General features: G+C 41.2%; 1 protein-coding gene across 1 annotated transcript in view; it reads left to right on the forward strand.

The window, feature by feature from the left end:
* Zc2hc1b (zinc finger C2HC-type containing 1B) overlaps positions 1-22,477 on the forward strand; it is a 50,498-nt gene that overhangs the window by 8,139 nt on the left and 19,882 nt on the right. The window contains exons 3-7 of the mRNA XM_036169079.1: positions 1,050-1,169; positions 2,023-2,161; positions 14,656-14,795; positions 18,224-18,326; positions 21,736-21,741. Of these exons, the coding sequence (XP_036024972.1) occupies positions 1,050-1,169; positions 2,023-2,161; positions 14,656-14,795; positions 18,224-18,326; positions 21,736-21,741 (508 nt within the window). The remainder of the gene's footprint in view (positions 1-1,049; positions 1,170-2,022; positions 2,162-14,655; positions 14,796-18,223; positions 18,327-21,735; positions 21,742-22,477) is intronic.

Below are 22,477 nucleotides of genomic sequence, written 5' to 3' on the forward strand. Positions count from 1 at the left end.
TGGGAAATGCATGGCAACCAGAGCCGGGAGCTGGCTGGTCACATTTTATTTAAACAGGAAGCAGACTAAATGAACAGGAACTAGGCCAGCCCTTGGTAAGAGACTTTGTCCAGCAAGGCTCCACCTCCTGGAGGTTGCATAGCATCCTCACACAATGCCCCCAAATGGGGACCAAGTACTCAAGTACCTGAGCCCACGAGGGACATTTCTTATTCAGACCACCATACCATAACTTTCTGCAGGGATACCAAGCAGAGCTCTATGTGTTTTCCAGTTTGTCCTCTAGACAAGTTGAGTATTTAAAAGACTACTGACTGGAATAAAGAGCGTGTAGCCTAATTTTTAGAGTTTGAGATATAAAATCAAATTTAAAGTCAAACTCTTTAGCTACTATTTTAATCTTCTGTTTCTATAACAAAATACCAGAGACAATCACATTATGAACAGGAAAGATTATATTTGTCCCAGTTTTAGAGGTGCCATCTCATGAGAACTTAGCCCTATTGCTTTGGTTGTATGGTTGTAGCAGTTGAAAACATAAAGGAGGCAAAGCTTTCTATTCATAAGCATTATGCAAAAGAAAATTAGAAGAAAGGGGTTTGAGTCCACAGTTTCTTGAAAGGATACACACCCCTGATGACCAAAAATCCTCCCAGTAAGAACTCATCCACTTTTGCTGTCCTGTTTTTGAGACAGGGTCTCTTTATGTAGCTCATGATGCCTTGCACCCACAACCCTATTCCCTGGGCTTCCCTGGTACTAAAATAGAGGCCCACACATCCATTTCCAGCTTAGACCTCAACTCTTAGAGGTCCACAAATATAGGAAGCTGTAAAGCGCCTTTTGTTACCGTTCCCTAAATACAGTATTGAGCTATGTCTGACATGGTTGGGGAGAGTGACGGAATTCCCCTACTGTGGCCTAGAATTAGAGAATGCACTAAATTTTACAAACACTAGCCTGTCACCATCCCGGAGGCTAAATATGTAATCATTATAACTTTGTGATCCTACATGTTTCAAATCCAGTCCCTTCCCTTCCTTGTCTAGGAAAGACATGGGCCAATATGTAAGAAACTTTTCAACAAAAAGCGCAAACCCTTCGATTCCTTGAAGCAAAGATTACAGGGAACTGACATTCCCACCGTAAGTCATCCGCCTCAGCCCAAGGTATGCCAACGATTTCTTTACTTCTCAATCCACAGAGTACATTTAAGCTGGTGTCTTGGCTCTCTGGTTTCATTTTTTGCTTGATAAGGCAGTGTAATGGAATTTAAATATAATCCACCTTTACTGTTTTCTGTATAATCTTACTTAGATTTCCAAATAAATTTTAGATATTTTCCAGATGGAGTTGAAAGAATCCTGTTTACATTTTCATTAGCATGCCTTTCAGTCTAGAAAGTGGTCTGGGAAAAAAGTTACTCCCTGCTTCCCTGACCCTCTGAGATAAGGTTTCACTGTATAGCTAAGGTTGGGCCAGAAACTGCCTGCATAGCCCAACTAGCTTTAAGTTCACAATTCTCCTGCCTCAACTTCCCTAGTGCTGAGATTGCATGTGTGCATGCATACCAGTAAAAAAGTTACCATTGGGACCAGCAAGATACCTGCCACCAAGCCTGACAACCTGAGCTGAGTCCCCAGGGAACCACACACAAAAATAAATCAGTTAAAATGAAACTTCCAAACAAAATTTTAAGAAAGTCACCTTTCATCTTGCATCTGTTTTTCTCTAAAGTTTTATAGTTTCGTTGTTTCTCTGATTTGTGTGTGTGTGTGTGTGTGTGTGTGTGTGTGTGTGTGTGTTTTGTCAGTTATGACTTGCAAACAATATTGCTGTAGTTTGCAAACTTTTTAAAATAGTTCTTTTGAGCAAGTTTTTTTCTCTACAAAAAAGCTTTCTCTGCCAGTTACACGCCCCTATTTGCTATCAATTCAAAACCTACTTATTTAAAAAAAAAAAATCTGTAGATCTGTATGTAGTGTGGGGCAGTAGATGCTGCTTTGGTTTTGTTTCTCACAGGGTCAGCCCATGAGGAAATCCAATTGGAGACAGCAGCATGAGGATTTCATCAATACAATTCGATCAGCAAAGCAATGCACTCTAGCCATTAAAGAGGGCAAGCCCCTTCCACCTCCACCCCCTCCAACCATCAACCCAGGTGTGTGTGTATTTGGCTTGCTTTGGGGGTCACGGTTGACTTTTAGCCATATAAAAATGACAGTGATAATGACATGGAGGTAGTTTTATTCATTATTTAAGTAAATATATGCAGCCCACATTATTACCCTTTTCTTCCAGTTCACAGAGCTTGTATGTTCCCTCCTGTCTGTCCCACCTTGAGACGCCATCATGAGAGACAACATCACTCCTGGTGGTGTCAGTACATGCCTAAAGGGCACGTCATTGGTTGAGGGGAAGGAAGCTGTTCACAGTTCTATATTGGTTCCACAGGGTCAGCAACGTACAGCTCCGTGTTTGCAAGTGATAAGCTCATAAAGCTAACCATTTAAATTCGTATGGTTTAAGTGGCTTCACAGCTTTCCTTACTCCAAGCTTTGTACTTTGAAAAGATTCAGATCTAAGAAAGTGGAAAGAGTAGGACAATAATCATTTACGTGTCTTCTGAAGTCCAAGGATTGTGGACTGTACTGCCTCGCTATCTCTGTGTCTCTATCTCTGTCTCTGTCTGTCTGTCTCTCTCCTCTGTCTGTCTGTCTCCTCTCTGTGTCTCTCTCTTCTCTGTCTTTCTGTCTCTGTCTCTGTCTCTGTCTCTCTATCTCTGTCTCTCTCTCTGTCTCTCTCTCTCTCTCTCTGTATATGTGTTTTATTGGGTCAGGTAACACACACACACACACACACACACACACACACACACACATATACAAAAATCAGAGGACAACTTACAACTTTTAAGATTGATTTCTTTCTTCCTACTGTGGGTCCTGGAGATCAAACCAGGTTGCCAGACTTGGTGGCAGGCAGACACCTTTACCCAATGAGCCATCTTGATGACCCTGGAAGAAGTCTCTAACCATGAAGTTTTAGATAACAGTACTTTATCCTTGACAAGGTCAACAATTCATCTCTGAAGTAAAACACAGATGCATGTTTTCCAAGTTATTTGAAGAATGTGTCTAAGGCTCTCCCCATACCCACCCAGCCAGAATCCAGAATCCAGTCAAGGTGCAAATGTTGCTTTCTGTTGTCTTTTCACGGTTTTTGATGTTCTGCCCCACCTTTGTCCAGGCATTGAATTTTCAGAATGCTGCCTGTTTAGTCATAGTGGTGGTTAACTTGTCTCTCTGTCCCATCTTTCAGTGAGTGGGAAGCTAGGAATGGAGGCCCAGTTAGGTTCATTTTAATCTCTTGTCAAATGTGTGATTTGCAAATAGTTTTTCTCCTATTTGGTGTTGCCTTTGGACAGTATTGTATTTAGTTAAAGCACAAAATTTTAAATTTTGAACTACTTTTTCTTTTGTGGTCTATGTTTTTCATGTTGCGGACGACAGTATCACTGCCAAATACAGGGCTAACACCTATACCCTGAAGACTCTTTTATTTAGGGTCAAAGGTCTCATGTAGCTCAGACTGGCCTCAAAGTTGCTGTATAGTCAAAGATGACACAAAGTCCCTGGTCCTCCTTTCACTTCCACATGTTGGGATGACAGGTGTGCAGCACCCAGCCTACCCCGCTGTGTTTCCTATTCTGAAGTTCTAGGGTTTACTGGTAGGTGATTTGTCTATTCCAAGTTAGCATTTGTGGGTAATGCAAGGGAAGGCTTCTATCTTACTCCTTTGCACATCGATAGCCAGTTCCCTCAGCTCCATTTGCTGAGAAGACCATCTGTGAGGGTGAGGAAGTGAATGTGGGAAACTTATATGACATGCATCAGCGGTTTCAACCTGTGGGTTGCAACCCCTTTGGCAAACCTCTATTTCCAAAAATATTTACATTGTGATTCATAACAGTAGCAAAATTACAGTTATGAAGTAGCAATAAAAATAATTTTATGGTTGGGGGGTCACCACACATGAGACACTGTGTTAAAGGGTCACAGCGTTAGGAAGATTGAGAACCACAAGCATACATGATGTAGTTGGTCAAAAATGTTATCATGAAACCAACACTTTGTACAATAACTATACAACAATAGAAAAATGAATCATTTAAAAGGCCATTCTTCCCTTCCTGAACAGTATCAGTATCTTATTAAAAGTTACTGAGGGCCCAGAAATGTGGCTCAGTGTGTTAAGGTGCTTGCCACTAAGCTTGACCGACTTTGTTCCAACCCTAAGACTTGTATGGTGGAAGGCGACTTTCACATGCTCCTCCATACATATGCACACAAATAAATAAACCTGATCTTGAAAAAATGTTAAAGTCCAGTCACTGTACACTTGGAGGTTTAATCTCTCTATTCTCTGCTGCTCATCTACATTTGTGCTCACGCCAGGACGGCTCCACTTTGACTACCATAGGAATAAAGTACGTTTTGAAACCAACAAGTGTGAATGCTACACATACAAGAAGCTGTTTGGGCTGTTTGGGGTCTTCTGACATTCCACATGAATTTTAGGACTTTTTTTTTCTATTTCTATTTTTAAAAAGTCACTTTGGGGGATGGAGAGATGGCTCCGCATAATAGACTTCGAAGACCCAGGTTCAGTGTCCAGCACCTACATGGTGGCTCACAACCTTCTGTAACTCCAATTCCATGAAGTTACAGAAACTCTGTAGGCACCTGCACTCACATGATGCACATTCAGACAAGCAGGCTGTCTCAGTTACTTTTCTATTGATGGGATAAGACAAGACCAAGGCAATTAAAGAAGAGAGGGTCTATTTGTGCTTATAGTTTCAGAGGGTTAGAATCCATGGCCATCAAGACAGGGAGCAGGGCAGCGAGTAGGCAGGCATGGCACTGGGATAGTACCTGAGAGCTTACATCTTGACTCATAAGTACAAAGCAGAGAGAGCTAATTGGGAATGGCATGGGCTTTTGAAACCTCAAAACCCACCCTCAGTGATACACCTCCTCCAACAAGGCCACAGTTCCTCCAACAAGGACACACCTCCTTTAACAAAGCCACACCTACTCTAACAAGGCCACACCTCCTAATCCTTCCCAAACAGTCCCACCAACAGGAAACCAAGCATTCAAATATCTGAGCATATGGGGAGCCATTCTTATTCAAACCACCACATAAGCACACACATACACATGAAAAATACACAAAAATGTTTTGAATGACACTTTGGAATTTTAACAGGGACTTCACTAAACCCACAGATGACTTCGGATAATACTGTCATTTTAACAGTATTATTTTCTACTGCATGGGCACAAACATGGCTTTACATTTATCTGTGTTTTCTTTTATTCTTTCATCAATGTTTTCTATGTATTAGTCTTTTGCCTCCTCATTTAAATTTATTCATAAGTTTTTTATCCTTTTTGATTTTCTAGAAAATGGGATTTTTAGCCTTGCTCATTGTTCATTGTTTGCACATACAAAATGCAGCTTAATTTTGGTATGCCAACTCTGTATCCTGTAACTCTGCTGGATTTATTTATTAGCTCTACCACTGCTTCTGTGGAATCATTAGTATTCTGTATATATATATGTCATCTGTAAACAGATAATGTTATTCTCCCCCTTCTATTTGTATGCCTTTTCTTTCTCTTTCATGCCTAAATTCTGTCTAGTACTTCCAATATTTGTTAGATACAGGTGGAAAAAAAAAATGAGTGTCCTCACCTTGTCTCTACTGAGTACAGCACCACCAGTAGGTTTTTATGTCGCTGTGTAAAGCAAAAATAATAGTATTCTTGGTAGGATTTTGACATGTGAAATGCAATGTATGAAACAATGGCACAAAGTTAAATGAGGATAATAAACGTATTTTTCAGGTTTTTATACAAGAATAGATATAATAGCATGTGAAGCTACATTGGAGGTTGCTATAGGACCCATTCACAAATATTGAGGTGTACCTAGTAAGACTCATATCAGGTATGAAGAATGGGGGTAGGGGCAGAGAACGTATGGGATAAAGACAAATAGCAAGATGCAGGTTGGACAACTGCATATAAATGGCCTACTACTCCAGATAAAGACAGACATTGTCTAGCTGGGTAATAAAGCAAGAGGCAACAGGATGCTTTTCAAAAGAAACACACTTTAGGACAAAATCTAAAAGCCTGAGGAAAGATGCAAGCACTAATCATAGAACTGGAGTATCTGCTGACATCGGGCAAAGAGACCTTCAGGATGAGCGTTAACAGAAACAATGGTTCAAAAGCCACAGTCATTAAGACGGCCTATGTGCATGTCCTTAGTGCTTCCGAGAATGTAAAACAAAACTTGACTAAGCTGGAACGAGATAAATTCACAGTTCAGTTAGATTCAGGCACCTTGTCGTTCATATCACAATAACTGATAGACTGACCCAAAGGAAAATTCAGTAGTGCTATAGAAAACTCGGGTAGCAGTATCAGCCAGTCTGGCCTCACTGACCTCAGATGTCAGAGGCCAAACAGCATAATACACATTGCTCTCAAGGACACGGGGAACAATTATATTCAAGGCTGTAAAGTCAGCATCAGGAATCTTACGAGGAATGAAATAATACAGAATATATTCTCTGACCACAATAAAATTAAATTAGAAATTAATGAAAAAGTATATCTGGAAAATTTCTGAGTGCTTGGAAATAGCAAGTGATTTCTAAAGAGCCCACAAACCTAAGAACAAGTCACACATTGAATCAGAAAATACTTTAAGTGAATGATAATGAAAACATCGAAGTTACAGGGTCTTGGCTTATGTACTGATAAAGTTTTGCTTTTAAAGGTAAAATAGGAGCAAACTAACCCAAATTAAATAGAAGGGAAAATAATAAATGTAGTTTATTATAACAACATATAGTATTTTAAGAAGCATTTGATCATCTCAAAAGAGCAAAACTGTTTGGCAAAGTGCAGCACTGTGTATATTAAAAACAAAACAGAAACTCTCAGCAATTGGAAAATAAAAGATAGTTTCTCCCATAAGGGAATCTTGGGGAAAAAAATTCTCTATTTCTCGTCACACTCAATAGTGACCAACTGAACACATTCCCACTTAGCTCAGGGGGAACAAAAGCAAGAATGTCCATTCTGTCCACTTCTGTTAAACATGCTGGAAATAGTACCAAGCGCAATAAGAGAAAAACCAGTGTATAACCATATAATACACACATATAATATATGACATGAAGACTGAGCTGGAGAAGTAAGGCTACCTGAATCACAAGCTGTAATCACTAAAGAGGAAACAAATAAAAGTCTAGAAGGATGCTGGAATTAGAACAAAATCAGTACATTTTGGACTTCTGTGGACTATACAGAAGCAAATAAATATGAAATTAAAAAAACAACACAACATAAAACTGTTAAACATTAGGGATATGGTTGACAAAATATGTACAAAAGTGTAAAATGAGAAATAGTATACTCCTTCAAGGAATTAAAAATGACCAAAATTAATAGAAAGACTTACCATTCTCATGGCTTAAGAGACTCAGTAGTGTGCTGTGATGTCAACTCTACCCACATTTCTCTATGGTTTCAATTTAATTCCAATAAAAATAACTGCAACTCTTCTTTGCCAAGTAGGCGTTAACCAGCTGACTCTAAAAGCATGTGCAAATTGAAAGGATCTGGAATAACCAAGCCAGTTTTGGGGGAAACCCATAAAACAGAGGACTGGTGCTCTCTTAGTGTCAAGACTCGATATAAATGTGACATTTGTGGCAATGCAATGTTGGAAGGCAGCTGAACAGAAAATGGAATCTACTATAGAATCACCCCCAAGCATGGTTTGTTTTCTTATAAGGTGTGTTCTGGCTAAACTTGTTATAAACTGAAGTCATCCAAGAGAAAGGAAAGTCAATTGATAAAACACCTCCATACAATTGGGCTGTAGGCAACCCTTTTGTGCATTTTTGTTGTTGCTTGTTTTTGTTTGAGACAGGGGCTTACTATATAGCTTTAGCTGTCTTGAAATGAAACTCATTATATAGAACAGGCTGGCCTTGAACTCTCAGAGATCTTCCTGCCTGTGCCTCATGAGTGCTAGGATTAAAGACTCAGGCCACTATATCTGGATTGTTGTGCATTTTCTTAGTGATTAATGTGGGAGGGTCACCACTGAGCTATGGTTCTCCTTCTGTAAGAAAGCATGCTGAGCAAGGCATGAGGAGCAAGCCAAGCCAATAAGCAGCATCCATCCATGGCCTCTGCATCAGCTCCTGCCTCCAGGTTCCTGCTCCTCTTGAGTTCTCGTCTTGACTTCGATGGTGAACATTGATGTGGAAGTGTAAACAAAATAAACCTTTCCCCATCTAACTTGCTTTTTGGTCATGGTGTTTCATCACAGCAATAATGACCCCAAGACAAGATGCCAAGGTAATTAATTGGAGGGGAGAGTAGTCTTATCAACAAACATTGCTGGGAAAACTGGGTATCATTTTGAAAAAAAAATAAACTCTTATACTTTATATGACAATCACTTCAAAATAGATCATTAACAGAAGTATAACAAGTATTAAAATTAGAAAAATAGTGAACAAAACTAGGTCAATAAAGATTAACAAGGCTGAAGGAGCGTGGCTTACTGGGTGAGGTGACACATGTATATAATCTCAGCACCCAGGACTGAGGCAAGAAGATCCCAAGTAAAAGCCAGGGCTACAAAGTGAGAGCCTGGTTCAAAACAACCACAGCAGAGAGTCTGTTTTGTTTTGTTTGTGAGTGTTTTGTTCTTATTATTGTTTTTTTTTTGTGGTTTTTTGAAGTAAGGTTTCTCTCTGTAGACCAGGCTGTCCTCGAATTCAGAAATCCACCTGCCTCTACCTCCTGAGTGCTAAGATAAAAGGCATGCATGAGCCACCACCACCACAGGGGACTCATGTTAAGATTACTGTCTTAATCACACTTAAAACTCACCATGAAAGGACAAGAGATGTCATGAAATAATAACCGACAATCACATGACAAAGTACTTAACGTTAGTTTCACTGTGCAAATTAAGGCCACAGTGAAATGATGCGACTTGTTCTTCTAGTTTGCTTTCTGTTGGCATGGTAACCATGACAAGCAAAAGAAACTTGGAGAGGATAAGGTTTATTACATCTTATAGTTCATCATCAAGGGAAGCCAGGGAAGGCGCTCAAGCAGAGGCCATAGAGAAAATGCTGCTTACTGGCTCAGTTTGCTTTTTAAAAATACCATCCAGGACCATCCAGGGGTGATATCACCCAGAGTGGGCTGGGCCTCCCATATTAATCCTACATTAATCAAGAAAAAACCCTGTAGACTTGCCTACAGGCCATTCGGATGGAGGCACTTTCTCAATTAAGTTTCTCCTCTTCCCAGATGACCCTGACTTCTACCAAATTGACAAAAACAAGGAAACAAACAATAAACCAGCTCAATCAATTATTTGTCAACTTCACAGAAATACATTATTATTAAGCCACAGGCTTCCCTTTATTGTTTATTCTAAGACCCCATGTTTATATCATAATATGAAGCATACTAGAAGTTTATAGATTCAAAGTCTTTTTAAAAATATTCAAAATCTCATAACCATGGATTCCTGTAAAATCCAAAATGAGTTACATACTTTATAATTCCAAGGCAGGGAGAACCAGGGCAGAATTACAATCGGACCAGAGCAAAATAAAGTCTAACAGTGTGAAAAATTCAGTGCCCAACGTCTGGAACTCACTCATGATCTTTGGGGCACCAAAGGGCTTGAGCAGTTTCTCTTCCCTAGCTCTGCCGTCCATAGTACACACAGTGTGCTTTGTGGAATAGACTTGCTCCATTCCACTTCTACCAGTCTTTAGTGGTCATCTCCCAACCCTGCCATCTTCAATATGTTGTGGTGTCCACTGCAGCTGAGGCTATGCCTTCACCAGTGGCCTCTCCTGGCCTTTCAGTGCCAAGTCTCAGCTTCTCTCTATGAGACTTTCAACCCTGAGGTTTCCATTCTGTCAGAATAAGTACCATGTAGGAGATGCTTACATGTTACCAGATTGAGTTGCCAGCTTGAGATGCAGCTTTTGCCCCTTTGGACCACAGCTTCTGTATGCTGTCCCTAAGAAAAAAAACTTCTGAGAAGATTTCACCTCAGTGATGTTGGTCTCTTCTCAATCACAACTGATTTCTCAACCCTAATGAACCAGTATCAATTGTCCCAGAGAAGCAAAGGTTTCACTTCAGTGCTGTTGGTCTCTTGCTAATCACAACTTACTCTTCTGCCACATATGTAGAGGTGGCATCACCCACAAAGGGCAGGGCCCTCCCACATCCATCATGAATTAAAAAAAAAAAAAAGACCCGTATGCTTGCCTACAGGCCAATCTGACAGTGGCATTTTCTCAGTTGAGGGTTCCTCTTCTCAGATGTCCTTTGTTGGTGTCTAACCAGCACAGCACTCACATGTATAACTAAAATTGAACCCTGACAATTGGCTGGAATGTATAGCACCTAGAAGTCACGTATACTGCTGATGAAAATATAAATAATGCCACCACTTGGCTCTGTCTCCTTAAGCACATATTTAACCTGTGCAGCAATCCTACATCCAGACATTTATGCAAAGAAATCTATCCATGAGATAGTCTTATAGTCACATTTGTTTATATAACAAAAACTGGAACAGTTGAAAATGCCCATCAACCAGCATGAAGGAAAACAAGCCACAATAAATATAGCAAGATGGAATATCTATTACCAAAATGACAGAGTGAGGAAAACTTGTCTATAGTAACAGAGAAATAGATCAGTGACTTGTCTGAGGCGACATCAGTAGAAGAGTGTCTGAAATGAGGCATGAGAAAAATTGGGGGGTAAATGTTTTATATTTTAATTGGAATGATTACACAAATGCATGCATTTGTCAAGACTCACAAAACCACCAAATTAAAATGAATGCATTTTACTATGCAAGTTACTTTTCCAAAAAAGTTCTTTTGAAAAAAAGTCTAAAATCAAGCTACAGTGTAATCACACAATAAATACCTCCTAGAACTTAAATCATTTGAACTATTATACCAGAAGATAATTTTAGTAATTGCTTTATTTTTGCTCTATACTAATGAAAATGTAGCTTAAAATAATGCATCATCTTAATATGTTTAATGCAAAGATTTATGTCTACCACGTTAGCAACAAGAATCAGAAAACAAAACATTTCTTTGTATGTGCATGTGAGTCGGTGTGGGGGTGCAGATGCATGTGTGCCCACGGACATGCATGTCGATGTGGAAGCCAAAGAATAAACTCAGATGTTGGGCTCAGGAACACCAGCTACCTCCTTGAAGATAATCTTTCATTGGCCAGAAGCTCTCTTATTAGAGTAGACCTTCTGGTGGTCAGTGAGCCCCAGGGATCTTCTGCCGCTATACCTGCACTGTTGGGATTACTAGCACATGCCACCACACACAATGTTTTTACATGGGTTCGGGGGAATCAAATTCGGTTCATTGTACTGGCAAGGTAGGTGTTTTACCTCTTGAAAAACATGCAAAGAACAAAGCATACCTCTTATGAGAAACAGCTTCATTTTCCCATGAGAAGCTGCATGCCAATGGCTATCTTATAGTTATTTAGTGACGTGAAGCCATGTCAGATGGGGTGCATGGTTTTCTTTCCTCACCCACTAAGCTCAAAAGTGACAGGATTATTATTCCTCTAAAAAATAATTCTCTTTGCAAGTCTCATCACAAGCTCAATTAATTCTCTTCCTTTCAGATCTTTATGCTAAAATACAAATTTTGTAATTAAATTCCTTACTATATGCGCTTAACAATGCTTCACAATAGTGTATTTTTATTGCAATTTGATTATGTTGCTTGTGCAGGGATTTTATATTAACCTGAATTCTTAGGCTTATGTACTAGAAAATTTATATGCACATACAAGGAGAGTTTTATACATAATATGACCTAATATGCATGAGTTTGCAAGCAATTTCCTCTCACTTGTCAGCATGGATCCCCATTTTTATGACTCAGTTTTCATGACCTGGATATATTTATTCTAGTTCTTACTGGATTAACCAAGTATGCTAATGATTCAAATCTCCAGGTTACTGCAACATTTTACAGGAGGGATGATATATAATATTTAGGAATGGGATCATTCTGTGGCACTTGAATCAGTGGTTAGCATCTCATAGGCTGCATAAGGATGTAATTTTTGCATTTAAAATTTTTTTTTTAATTCTTCTACTTTAGTTTTATATGAGAACTGGCCACCATCTCTCCCATAAGAATCCTTCTGTAGTGCAGTTTTTGAACTCACTATCCACGCTGTAAGGGTTAGCACCCTAAGCTTTGAAATTATTTTCAATAGAAATAAATAATACATAGTGATTTTTTGTGAGCTCATAATTAATAAAGGATGAAGATTACTCAACTTGAGACTAGGATAGAACACGCAGCTGTGACACACCATGTTTAGATGATTGCTACAGAAAAAAAGAAATGCTTTTCCTTTCTCAGAGTATTTGAAATTCAATGTACATGCAAATGGCAAGTCCAAATACTCAGCCACAGGACCTTTTCTCACCTGAACAATTCTCCCATGCCCAGGCTTCTTGTTCCCTCTAGGAGTCTCAGGGGACCTGGTGTTCCCTTACCATTTGGAAAATGTGTTCATTAGCTCAGAGACTTTGTTTGGCAAGGTAATACATTCAAACATTGTTGCTTCCGTGGTGGCATGCAGCGAGGATAGCAGTGATAGGTGGACTAACGGAAGCCTAACAATGCCTTTGATCAACCTGGAGCAGTGTGTCTGCTTCAAGGCTTGGCTTCCTACCTGGAAAAAAAGCATGAAATAACCACCATGCTGAATGCCCATTGCTAGATGGTTTTTCTACAGTGCTGTGAACGAGTTCTTGAGTGATCTCAGCACATTGTAGTTTCTAAGTGTTAGCCTTCTTGTTTAGCTGTTGGAAGCATAGCCTTGCTGGACCTGTTTCCATACAGCAAGAGCCAGCATTTATAAACTCCTCAGATGTCCCACGCTGCCCCCGTGCCAAGCCCTAGTGTGGATTATCTATTAACTTTCACAACAACCTGATGAAGTCAGTGATATAGATGTGCTGAGGAGATGGGGGCCTTTGGAAGTTGAGCAACTTGTCCAAGTTCATACACATAGCAAGTGAGGTACTGGGGCTCAAAACCAGTCAGGCAGGCTCCAGAGCTAAACTCATCTTTATTTCTTAATGCTTTTCAGTTTTTTAAAAGCCATTTATCACTGTGTGAAATTTTTATTGTTTCTGTACTCAAATACATATTTCTTGATTGCAGAAACATTGCCTCTCCATCTAAAAAGCAATGTATGCACTATAGTGGCCATTGACTGAATGTTTAGTATTGCATTCTAGAATGGGAAATCAAAGGGATGGCAACTGGATCATCCCTAAACATTGATAATTTTTACATTTGAGGTGTATTCATTTTAGGATGCAGTTTGTCCAAGTAGAAAACTCTTCAAACTACTCAAAGATAGGACTTCAAAAATAAAACAAGTTCTCTTTAAAGACATGGCTGTACACGGAGGAATTTTGACTATTCAGTAATATAAATGTCCATCCTGAGTGTAAGGCTGATATAGCTCAGACCCTTTCTGGGAAGAAAATCTTTATGTCTGGGAAGAAATTCTTTATGTCACTCATATCCCTTAAAGATGCCTAAGTCAAGAACAAAGCTAGCCCTAATCCCTGTGGGCTTAGAGAGGATAGGCACAGACCCAGCTTTGCTTATGAGACTCTCCATGTTATAAGATGACTTCAGATCTTTCTTAGTTCCCATGTCTTTCACTAGTCAGTTGTATCTGATAATAGCACATGAAAGAAAATTTAACAAGGTGTTATACAGAACCACAGACAATCCAGGGTCACCAGAAAGAAGCTGCCTGGGAAGGCGATGCTATTTCTCAAGCTGCTTTCCCATCCCCTGCCTTGTTTGGTCATCAGTTTTTGACCCCCTACTAACTTTTATCCTTTTCTCTTTTTACAATTTCCCTTCCTGAATATGTCATTTGCCTCCTCATATAAGTGAAGAAAAAAAAAAAAAAAGACGTAGCCCCTACAAAAGATAATGTTGTTGCTAATAACACTGTGATATTGGAGCCCAACCTCATCTCCTAAACCCACATTTTGAAACTAAACAGTATCTCGCTGTATAAGTCTGAACAACCTTCTGTCTCAACTAGTACCATACCTACGCTTCTTATGGATCTTCTATGTACTTCCTTGCCATAGAAATTAGCATGCTGTCATGTTAGGACTGCTATACAAAGCTGTAAATTTGAAGTTCCTAAATATAATTAACCTATTATCTAAAAAAAGATACTATGCAAACAATTTAAAGGGATATTCTTAGTTGAAATAAGTACCTAGGGAGCCCTTTTTCCCTGCCATGTCTTTATTTAAGCTTCCTCTCTTGCACTAGGTTATCTCAAACCAGAGTGTGGGACCTTGTTCTTCGATGTTGGAGTAGAGTTTACATTCTACTTAATTCATTTCCTACAGTTCTATTCCACAGTTGTTTTTGAAATGTTAATTGTGGTCTGTTGGTATATTCATATCCAGATTATATTCAATGCCCATACTGTATGAGGAGGTTTAATGAAACAGCTGCCCAGCGACACATTAACTTCTGCAAAACCCAGCCCTCTCGATGCGTGTTCGATCCAGCCCAAACAGCAGCTAGACTGGCATCCAGAGCTCAGGTAAACATCTTTCCTCCAGTTGTGGGCTTTGTGTTCTTTCATGCCTGGGGCAAATAGGTAGGATCTACCTGGGAGCTCTGTGGTGACATATAGAATTTGAGCAACAGAGCTCAACCATCCATCCATCCATCCTCAGAAACACAAAGGTTCAGAAAACTCATCTCTGTCGTGGGAGTTGTCTACTTCTGGCTTGCAGTATCTTTGGGTGTTGCAGAAAAAAAATTATTTCTAAAATGTTTGAAGCCTTTCAGGATGAAGACTTCAGTATATAAAGAATGTCTCTATAGCATTACGCTAATCCCCTGCTTATTCAATAGTGTTTATCAGCCTAACCCACCCAGAAAAGAACTATGACTCAGAGAAACTGGTCTGGGTAGGAGGAATGTTGCCAAGAAGATGCCTCACAGCTTGGGTCCTGATCTGGAGAGCAGACAGGGGATGGATGAGATACACAACATGTCTAGTTTATGGCCTGAGGCGCCAACCAAAGACACAGAGTCTCTGATGGGGATTGACAAGACAGAACAGCAAAGGCGAGAGCTTTAGAAGGGTTATGGTTCAGCCAGTTTCAGATTGGGGAATGAAAGGAATCGATCAGTTAGACACTCTGAGCTCTGGGAACAGCCAAGCCTGAGAGTCTGGGAGCAGGGACAGGAAAATATCTGGGACGCCAGGCTGCTGTCTTCCCCACCTTCCTTTCCAGGATTTTCCCACAACATTTTCTTTCTTTTTTTTTTTTCTTAAATTGAAACAGGGTTTCTCTGTGTAGCCATTGATGTCCTGAAACTCACTCTGTAAACCAGGCTGTCCTTGAACTCAGAGATCTACCTGCATCTGCTTCCCAAGTACTGGAATTAAAAAAGACGTGTGCCACCGTGCCTGGCAGCATAGTCTTTTCTGTTCCATGGTCTGTTAGTGGCTTCCTGTGTCCTCACAGTCAATGTCAACATGAGTGTAGCAGGGAAAAGCAGAGTGGCGTGCCATGGACTTTTAGAAGGGTCACTTTTGCAGTTACTGTCCAAGATGAACTGAGGGCAACCAGGAAGGAGACACGGTGGGAAAATTAGGGGCCCTGGAGTGAGGGGACTAATAAAAGAATAGCATAAGGAATAACTAATGAAGCTGAGGAAATGATTGGCACTAAAATAAAACTGGACATTAGCATTTGGGCATCTAGATAATAGTAGAGGTTGTAAATCCCTTATCTAAGATGATATTTCAGGTTTACTCAGAAATATTCAGAAATGTTTTATAATTTTTTATGTAAAATTGGCATGAGCATGTATACCTAATACACACAGCCTGAAGGTAATTTATACAAAGTTTCCCATGTGCCTGGGGTTCAACTACAACACATCCCATGAGGTCATCAGCGGAAATTTTCTCACGTGACATCAGGCTGGTGGTCAAAATGTTTCTGATTTTGGAGCATTTCTGGCCACACATCTTTGGATTAGAGGTACTCGAAACCTGAGGGAACACAGGAGGGAGGGTGCACGATATATATGTGTTGGGTGAATGGTGAACACAGGCTCAGCCTTCCCAGAGATGGTGGGGCAGGGGCGCCATGCAGAGAGCCAGGACTCTTGCATCAGCAGCAAAGGTTTGACTTCCCATTGTGTGGCTGACTGTAGGGAAGTCTTTGAGATTTACCTTTGCCTGTAAATGACATTCATCACATATAACTAGTTGAGTGGTTGGAAGTCTGGCCCTGGCCCAGGGAGTCCTTCGCCTGTCTTCTTCTCCACTTACCTCATCCTCTTTCCCCTTTACAAAAGGCTTTCCTCTTGCTGGGGTTGGAATCCCAGTGTTGAAGGACTGTGGTGGCTTTAGGCTTGAATTCAACCTAAGTGTGGAGAAGTCTGTAGGGTCCACTCTTCTTCCCCCATGTACAGCAGTACCAGCAACTGACATTACTACAGATGCTCCTGTCCAATCCATGGAGCTTGCCAGTGTTCGTGGGGCCAAAGAGGGTGGAGAGAATGAACAAACAGAAGTGTTGTTGTTGTTGTTGCTTGTGAAGAAGGCCAGCTGGCTATCCCAAGCATAACGAGTGACTTGGACCTGCTCCCCTCCTTGTTTTCCAGAGCTTAGTAGCGACTGGGAGCACAGAGGGGAAATTGCTTGCTCCCTGAATTTCTTTGCTCTCTGTCGAGCATGTCCGAATAGCAGTGTTTTCTCCTCGAGTGCCAATGCCACCACTCTGGGATCTTGCCTAAGAGTGAGCCTGTTCAGAAATGGAACAAGAAGAGAAAGTTTGTTTCAGGCTTGCAGGGCTGTTCCTGGCACAGCCAAAATGTGTTTCTATTTCAAACATCATCAACATTAAAAAAAAAAAATCTGCCATACCCTTAACCGGAGGAGACCAATATTGGCCTCTAAAAATAAACTGTTGTGGGCAAGAGAGATGGCTGGATGGGAGCATCTGCTGGGAAAGCAAGAGGACCTGAGTTCGAATCCCTGGCACACAAAAGCCAGTCGTGGCCACACATGTCTAGAAGGCTAGCACTGGGGGCAGAGTCAGACAGATCCTGGGAGCTTACTGGCTAGCCAGATAGCCAGAACATCGAGCTTCCAGTTCAAGGACAGACCTTGTCTCAGAAGACAAGATGAATAACAATAGAAAAAGATATTCAACACCCTCCTCTGACCTCCACATGCTTGGGTAGACACTAACATCAACTTAAACATGTACACATACACCCCCTACACACAAAATACTAACAATAACATTATTATTGTTATTGTTGTTGTTGCTATTATTATTATTATTATTATTATTATTATTATTATTATTATTTTAGCTGCCTGAGGATCGATGATCTGTCCTATCACAATAATTTTTGCATTGGTGAGGAATTTACTTAAATAACATTATCTTCATGCCATATTTTCCAAGGGCCTGGAGATAGATCCCCAGCAAGCTATGAGGGACTCCCCAGAATGCTTTGGTCTTTGTTTGCTTTCCATCTGTGCAGTGTGCAGCTGCTCTGTTGGACTAGCGAAGGCCTGGGGGTAATGGAATTCTATGCTTAAAACATGTGCTGCCTGTCAATCTCCGTTTTCCTTCTCTGTTCTGGTTAGGAAACAAAGCCATCTTCAAGTGTAAAGAAAAAATAAAACATTCCATAACTATATCCTGACTGACATTAAATGATTTCTTCTGTCCACACACAACTGATTTTATAGGATGAACAGACCACCACCAACCCTGAAGGCTTCCTTATGAATGAATGTTCCCAAACCAAACTATGGCGTTGAGCACCAGCAAGAGACCATAGCCCAGGCTAATGGAAATGCTGGGTGTGGGTCTCCTGGGTGCGAAAGTCCCCATGATGACTCTAACCTTCTGCTAGTTGAGTGAATACTAACTAGTTTACTTCACGCTTGATACCCAAGGTTCCGGTGTTGTCTCTTTCTATCTGTAGGGTAAGGCCCAGGCAACTCCCAAAAAACAGCCAACTGTTACAAGTGCTGTGGGAACCCTGCTGCAGAACAGAGCTGCAGAAGCCAAGAACGAAGCCAATTCAAGTAAGTCAGAGCATGCACTTGGGTTGCCCAGTTATGGGGGTAGAGCCGGCATCCTGCCGTGGGGATCTGCTGGTGGTCAGTAAATGCTAAAATGGCATCCAGTGCTGCTGCTGCTGCACACACACACACACACACACACACACACACACACACACACACACACACACACTTGTTTGAGGATGATGCTTATTTACCAAGAGGGAATATTTCTTATGAGGATGGCACCACTCTGGCCACGTGGGAAAGTCCTGTTTGATTACGGCGGCAGGAGCCCACAGCTGTTGCTCCTCAGTCTGCTAACCCTGAGAAGGTTGAGACTGAAGCTCACACACAGGTTGGGTGTACAAATGAACAATTTCTTCGGAGTGGCAGCAAGCATAACCATCATTACAGTACTGACCTTGTGCCTCCCAGGGACCCTCTACATAGTTTACTCTGCCGCCTACAGAAAAGGAGACTGGGGCTCAGAGAGGATGTGTAGCCTTGCTAAGGCACATAGCTGGTAACCGGCAAGTTGGATTAGATATCTACTGTACTCTCCACCCCCAGGGAGCTGCACAATAAACAGGGTTGTTTTCTCTATGCCCCATCATGCATTTTTATAAAATCAACCTACAGAGGAACAAACTGCCCTACAGCATTTGAGTTCCTACTTTGCATGGGTTACTGCCTTTCCACGTCCCCTTCCCCTTCCCACTCCCCCATTCCCCTGGCCCTGATCCTCATGTTCCCTTCCAACCCCAGGACTCACTACTTCCACTTACATATCACTTGTCAGCATGCACTGATCAGACAGCATGTATTGTTTCATAGCCACAGCATCACTTCGGGACAGTAGTCATGTTGTGAAGTTATCAGCCAGTCTCCGCCTGAGTGACAGCACCAAGAAGATTGGCTTCGTTTATTTTTGGTGGCTTATCTCAGGCTTGAAAACTTAAGGGAGGGTCCAGGGGGATGGCTCAGTGGGTAAGAGCACTTGATGTGAAAGCATGAGCATTCCAGTTCAAATCCCCAGTAAACACCTGGGTGGGGCCAGACACATGCCTTGGCCCTAGAGCTGTGGGGAAAAGTGATGAGAAGCTTGGTGGTGCCAGTCTAGCTCTAGATTCAGTGAGAGACCCTGTCTCAGGGGGAGAAGGAAGAGAAAGATAGAACAAGACACTGGCATCCGCCCCTGACCTCCTCCACATGCCTACACCCACATATGTGAGTGTGCACATACATCGTGCACAAAATGACATATACGAATGCCACACACACAAAACACAAAGACCTGAGTCGACACTTTAAAGCTGTCTGCACATGCACAGCCTTATGAACCCAAGTTGTTAGGGTTTTGTTTCCTTGGCTTTGTTTTGGCAACAATACTATTTGTATTTTTTTAATTAAATTTTTTTTCCATTTTTTTCCCAATTTTTACATACATTTACCATCTTAACTCTTTTAATGTACAGCTCTGTGGTATTAAATGCATTCATCATATTGCACGAGAAAATTCCACCACCCGTTTCTATCCCTTTGTCCAGTTCTGAGAATGGAGCCTGGGTCTTTGCACACTCTACCCCTGACCTCTATCTCAATCCCTCTTTTGTTTCTTTTGAAATTACATTCATTTAGAGTGTGGGCACGTGGGCATGCACATGCTGTGACACTCCTCTGGAGGTCAGAGCACAACTTGGAAGAACCAGTTCTCTCCTTCCATCATTCCGGTCCTGGGGATCAAGCTCAGGCCAGTAGGCTTGACAACAAATGCCTTTTTTTACCAAACCTTATTTTGCCAACCCTATTTTGACTTTTTTTTTATTTTGAGAGACACCCTAAGTGGCCCAGGAAAGGCTTGAACTCATTCTGGAACCCCTGTAGTCCTGGAATCTGGGATCCTCCTGCCTCAGCCTCCCCAGCAGCTGGGTATGCAGATCTTTCACTCTGAAAAACTGAAAGTGTGTACCCATTAAACGTTAACTGTGTTATCTCTTCTCGTGTTCTTCTATAATCTTGCCTGTTTCACATATTCCCACAGCTGCACAGCATTTCCACATTTTCATGACTATATTATTTCTTAGGATTGAGGCTTAGGATAATGTCTTCAAGGTCCAGCCATGATGCAGCATATGTCAGAATTGCCTTCCTTTTTAAGGCTTCACATTTCATTGTGCATGTGTGTGTCTACATGTGCATGCTTACTCCTCTACTTATCCGTCGGTGTGCAGTGGGTTGTACCCACAGCTTAGCTGCTGCAAACATGTCCAAGACTCTTCTTTCTGTTCCTTGAGACCTGACTTTCAACTCCTGGGGTAAATACCCAGGAGCAGAATTGCTGGGTCTTATAGTAGTTCCATTTTTAAGTTTTCAACAAGTCACATGATGTTTTCTATACCAGCTGTACAATTTTACATTTCTACCTACTAACATTGTTCAAAGAAGAGATCCATGTTTCCATGTCTTCATCAAATCGTGTGTGTGTGTGTGTGTGTGTGTGTGTGTGTGTGTGTGAGAGAGAGAGAGAGAGAGAGAGAGAGAGAGAGAGAGAGAGAGAGAGAGGAGAGGCAATCTTAATGTATGGAGTGGTATGCCATCGTTACTTTGATATGTACTTGTTTAATGATTTAGAATGCTAAAAAAAACAACTTTTCAATTGCTTTTTGGCTATTCATGTATTATCTTTGGAGAAATGTTTACTCAAGTCACTCCAATTTTTAATTTGCTACTGTGTTAGTTTCTTCTGAATCACCATGATTCAAAACACCAAATAACCAACAGAAACAACTTAAGGTAGGAAGGGATTTCATAGTTGTTTTTTTGGGAGGCGGGTGGGGGCCCACCACACAGCTCAGAAATAAATACATGGAGACTTATTCTTAGTTATAAATACCCAGCCTTAGCTTGACTTGTTTCTAGCCAGCTTTTCTAACTTAAATTATCCTGTTTCTCTTTAGCTATGTTTTGCCTCTGGGCTTTTTACTTTTCTTTATTCTATATGTCTTTCTTCCATTACTATTCCGTGGCTGGCTGTGTGGCCGGGTGTCTGGCCCCTGGCATCCCCATCCTCCTTTTTTTGCTCCTCCTCTCTTGAGCCTAGATTTCTCCTTCTATTTATTCTCTTTGCCTGGCAACCCCACCTATCCCTCTCCTGCCTTGCTGTTGGCCGTTCAGCCCTTTATTAGACCAGTCAAGTGTTTTAGGCAGACAAAGCAACACAGCTTCACAGAGTTAAACAAATGCAACATAAAAGAATGTGACACATCTTTGGGTCATTAAACAAATATTCCACAGTGTAAACAAGTGTAACACATCTTCAACTAATATTCCACAACAGGATTCGTTTAGGCTAGTGGTTTCAGAGATATCAAGACATACATTTGCCAGGTGGTGGTGGCCCACGCCTGTAATCCCAGCACTTGGGAGGCAGAGGCAGGTGGATCTCTGTGAGTTCGAGGCCAGCCTGGTCTACAGAGCTAGTCCAGGACAGGCTCCAAAGCTACAGAGAAACCCTGTCTTGAAAAACAAAAAACAAAACAAAACAAAACAAAACAAAAAAGACATACGTTTGAGGGCATGGCATGGGAGATAAGCTCACATCATGGTGGCCAGGAAGCAGAGGAAGGAATGCATTACTGAGCTGGCTTTCTTTTTCCTTTTCCCTCTTTTATTATTTGAGTCCCCAGCCTGGATAGATAGTGCTTCGCTCATGAAGGGTGGGTCTTTCTTCCTAGTGTAGCCATCTGCAAATGCCCTCAAAACACATACCCGGAAGTGTGTTCGACTGATCTCTAAGTAATTTTAAAGGCATTAAGTTAACAATCAAAATTAGCCTTTTGGCTTGTATACTTTTCTGTTGCTGTGATGAAATAACCTGACAAATTAGTAGAAAGGGTTTATTTCACTACTCAGTACAAGGTTCTAGTCCTTCAGTATGTGACAGTAGCTGCAGCAGGAACTTGACGAAGCTGGTCACATTCCATCCACAGTCACGAAGCAGAGAGCAATAAATCCTATACACTGCTCACCCTCTGCTCTTTATACAGCTCAGCTGCCTCAGCCTAAGGAACAATGCACTTCCCACTTCAATCAACTTACTCAAGATAAATACCCTAGAGGTATACACAAAGGCCCGTCTCCCAGGTATTCTAGTTTTCATACATTGAAAATTG

The sequence above is a fragment of the Onychomys torridus genome, chromosome 19, assembly GCF_903995425.1.
Source record: "Onychomys torridus chromosome 19, mOncTor1.1, whole genome shotgun sequence".
NCBI classification, from domain to species: Eukaryota; Metazoa; Chordata; class Mammalia; order Rodentia; family Cricetidae; genus Onychomys; species Onychomys torridus.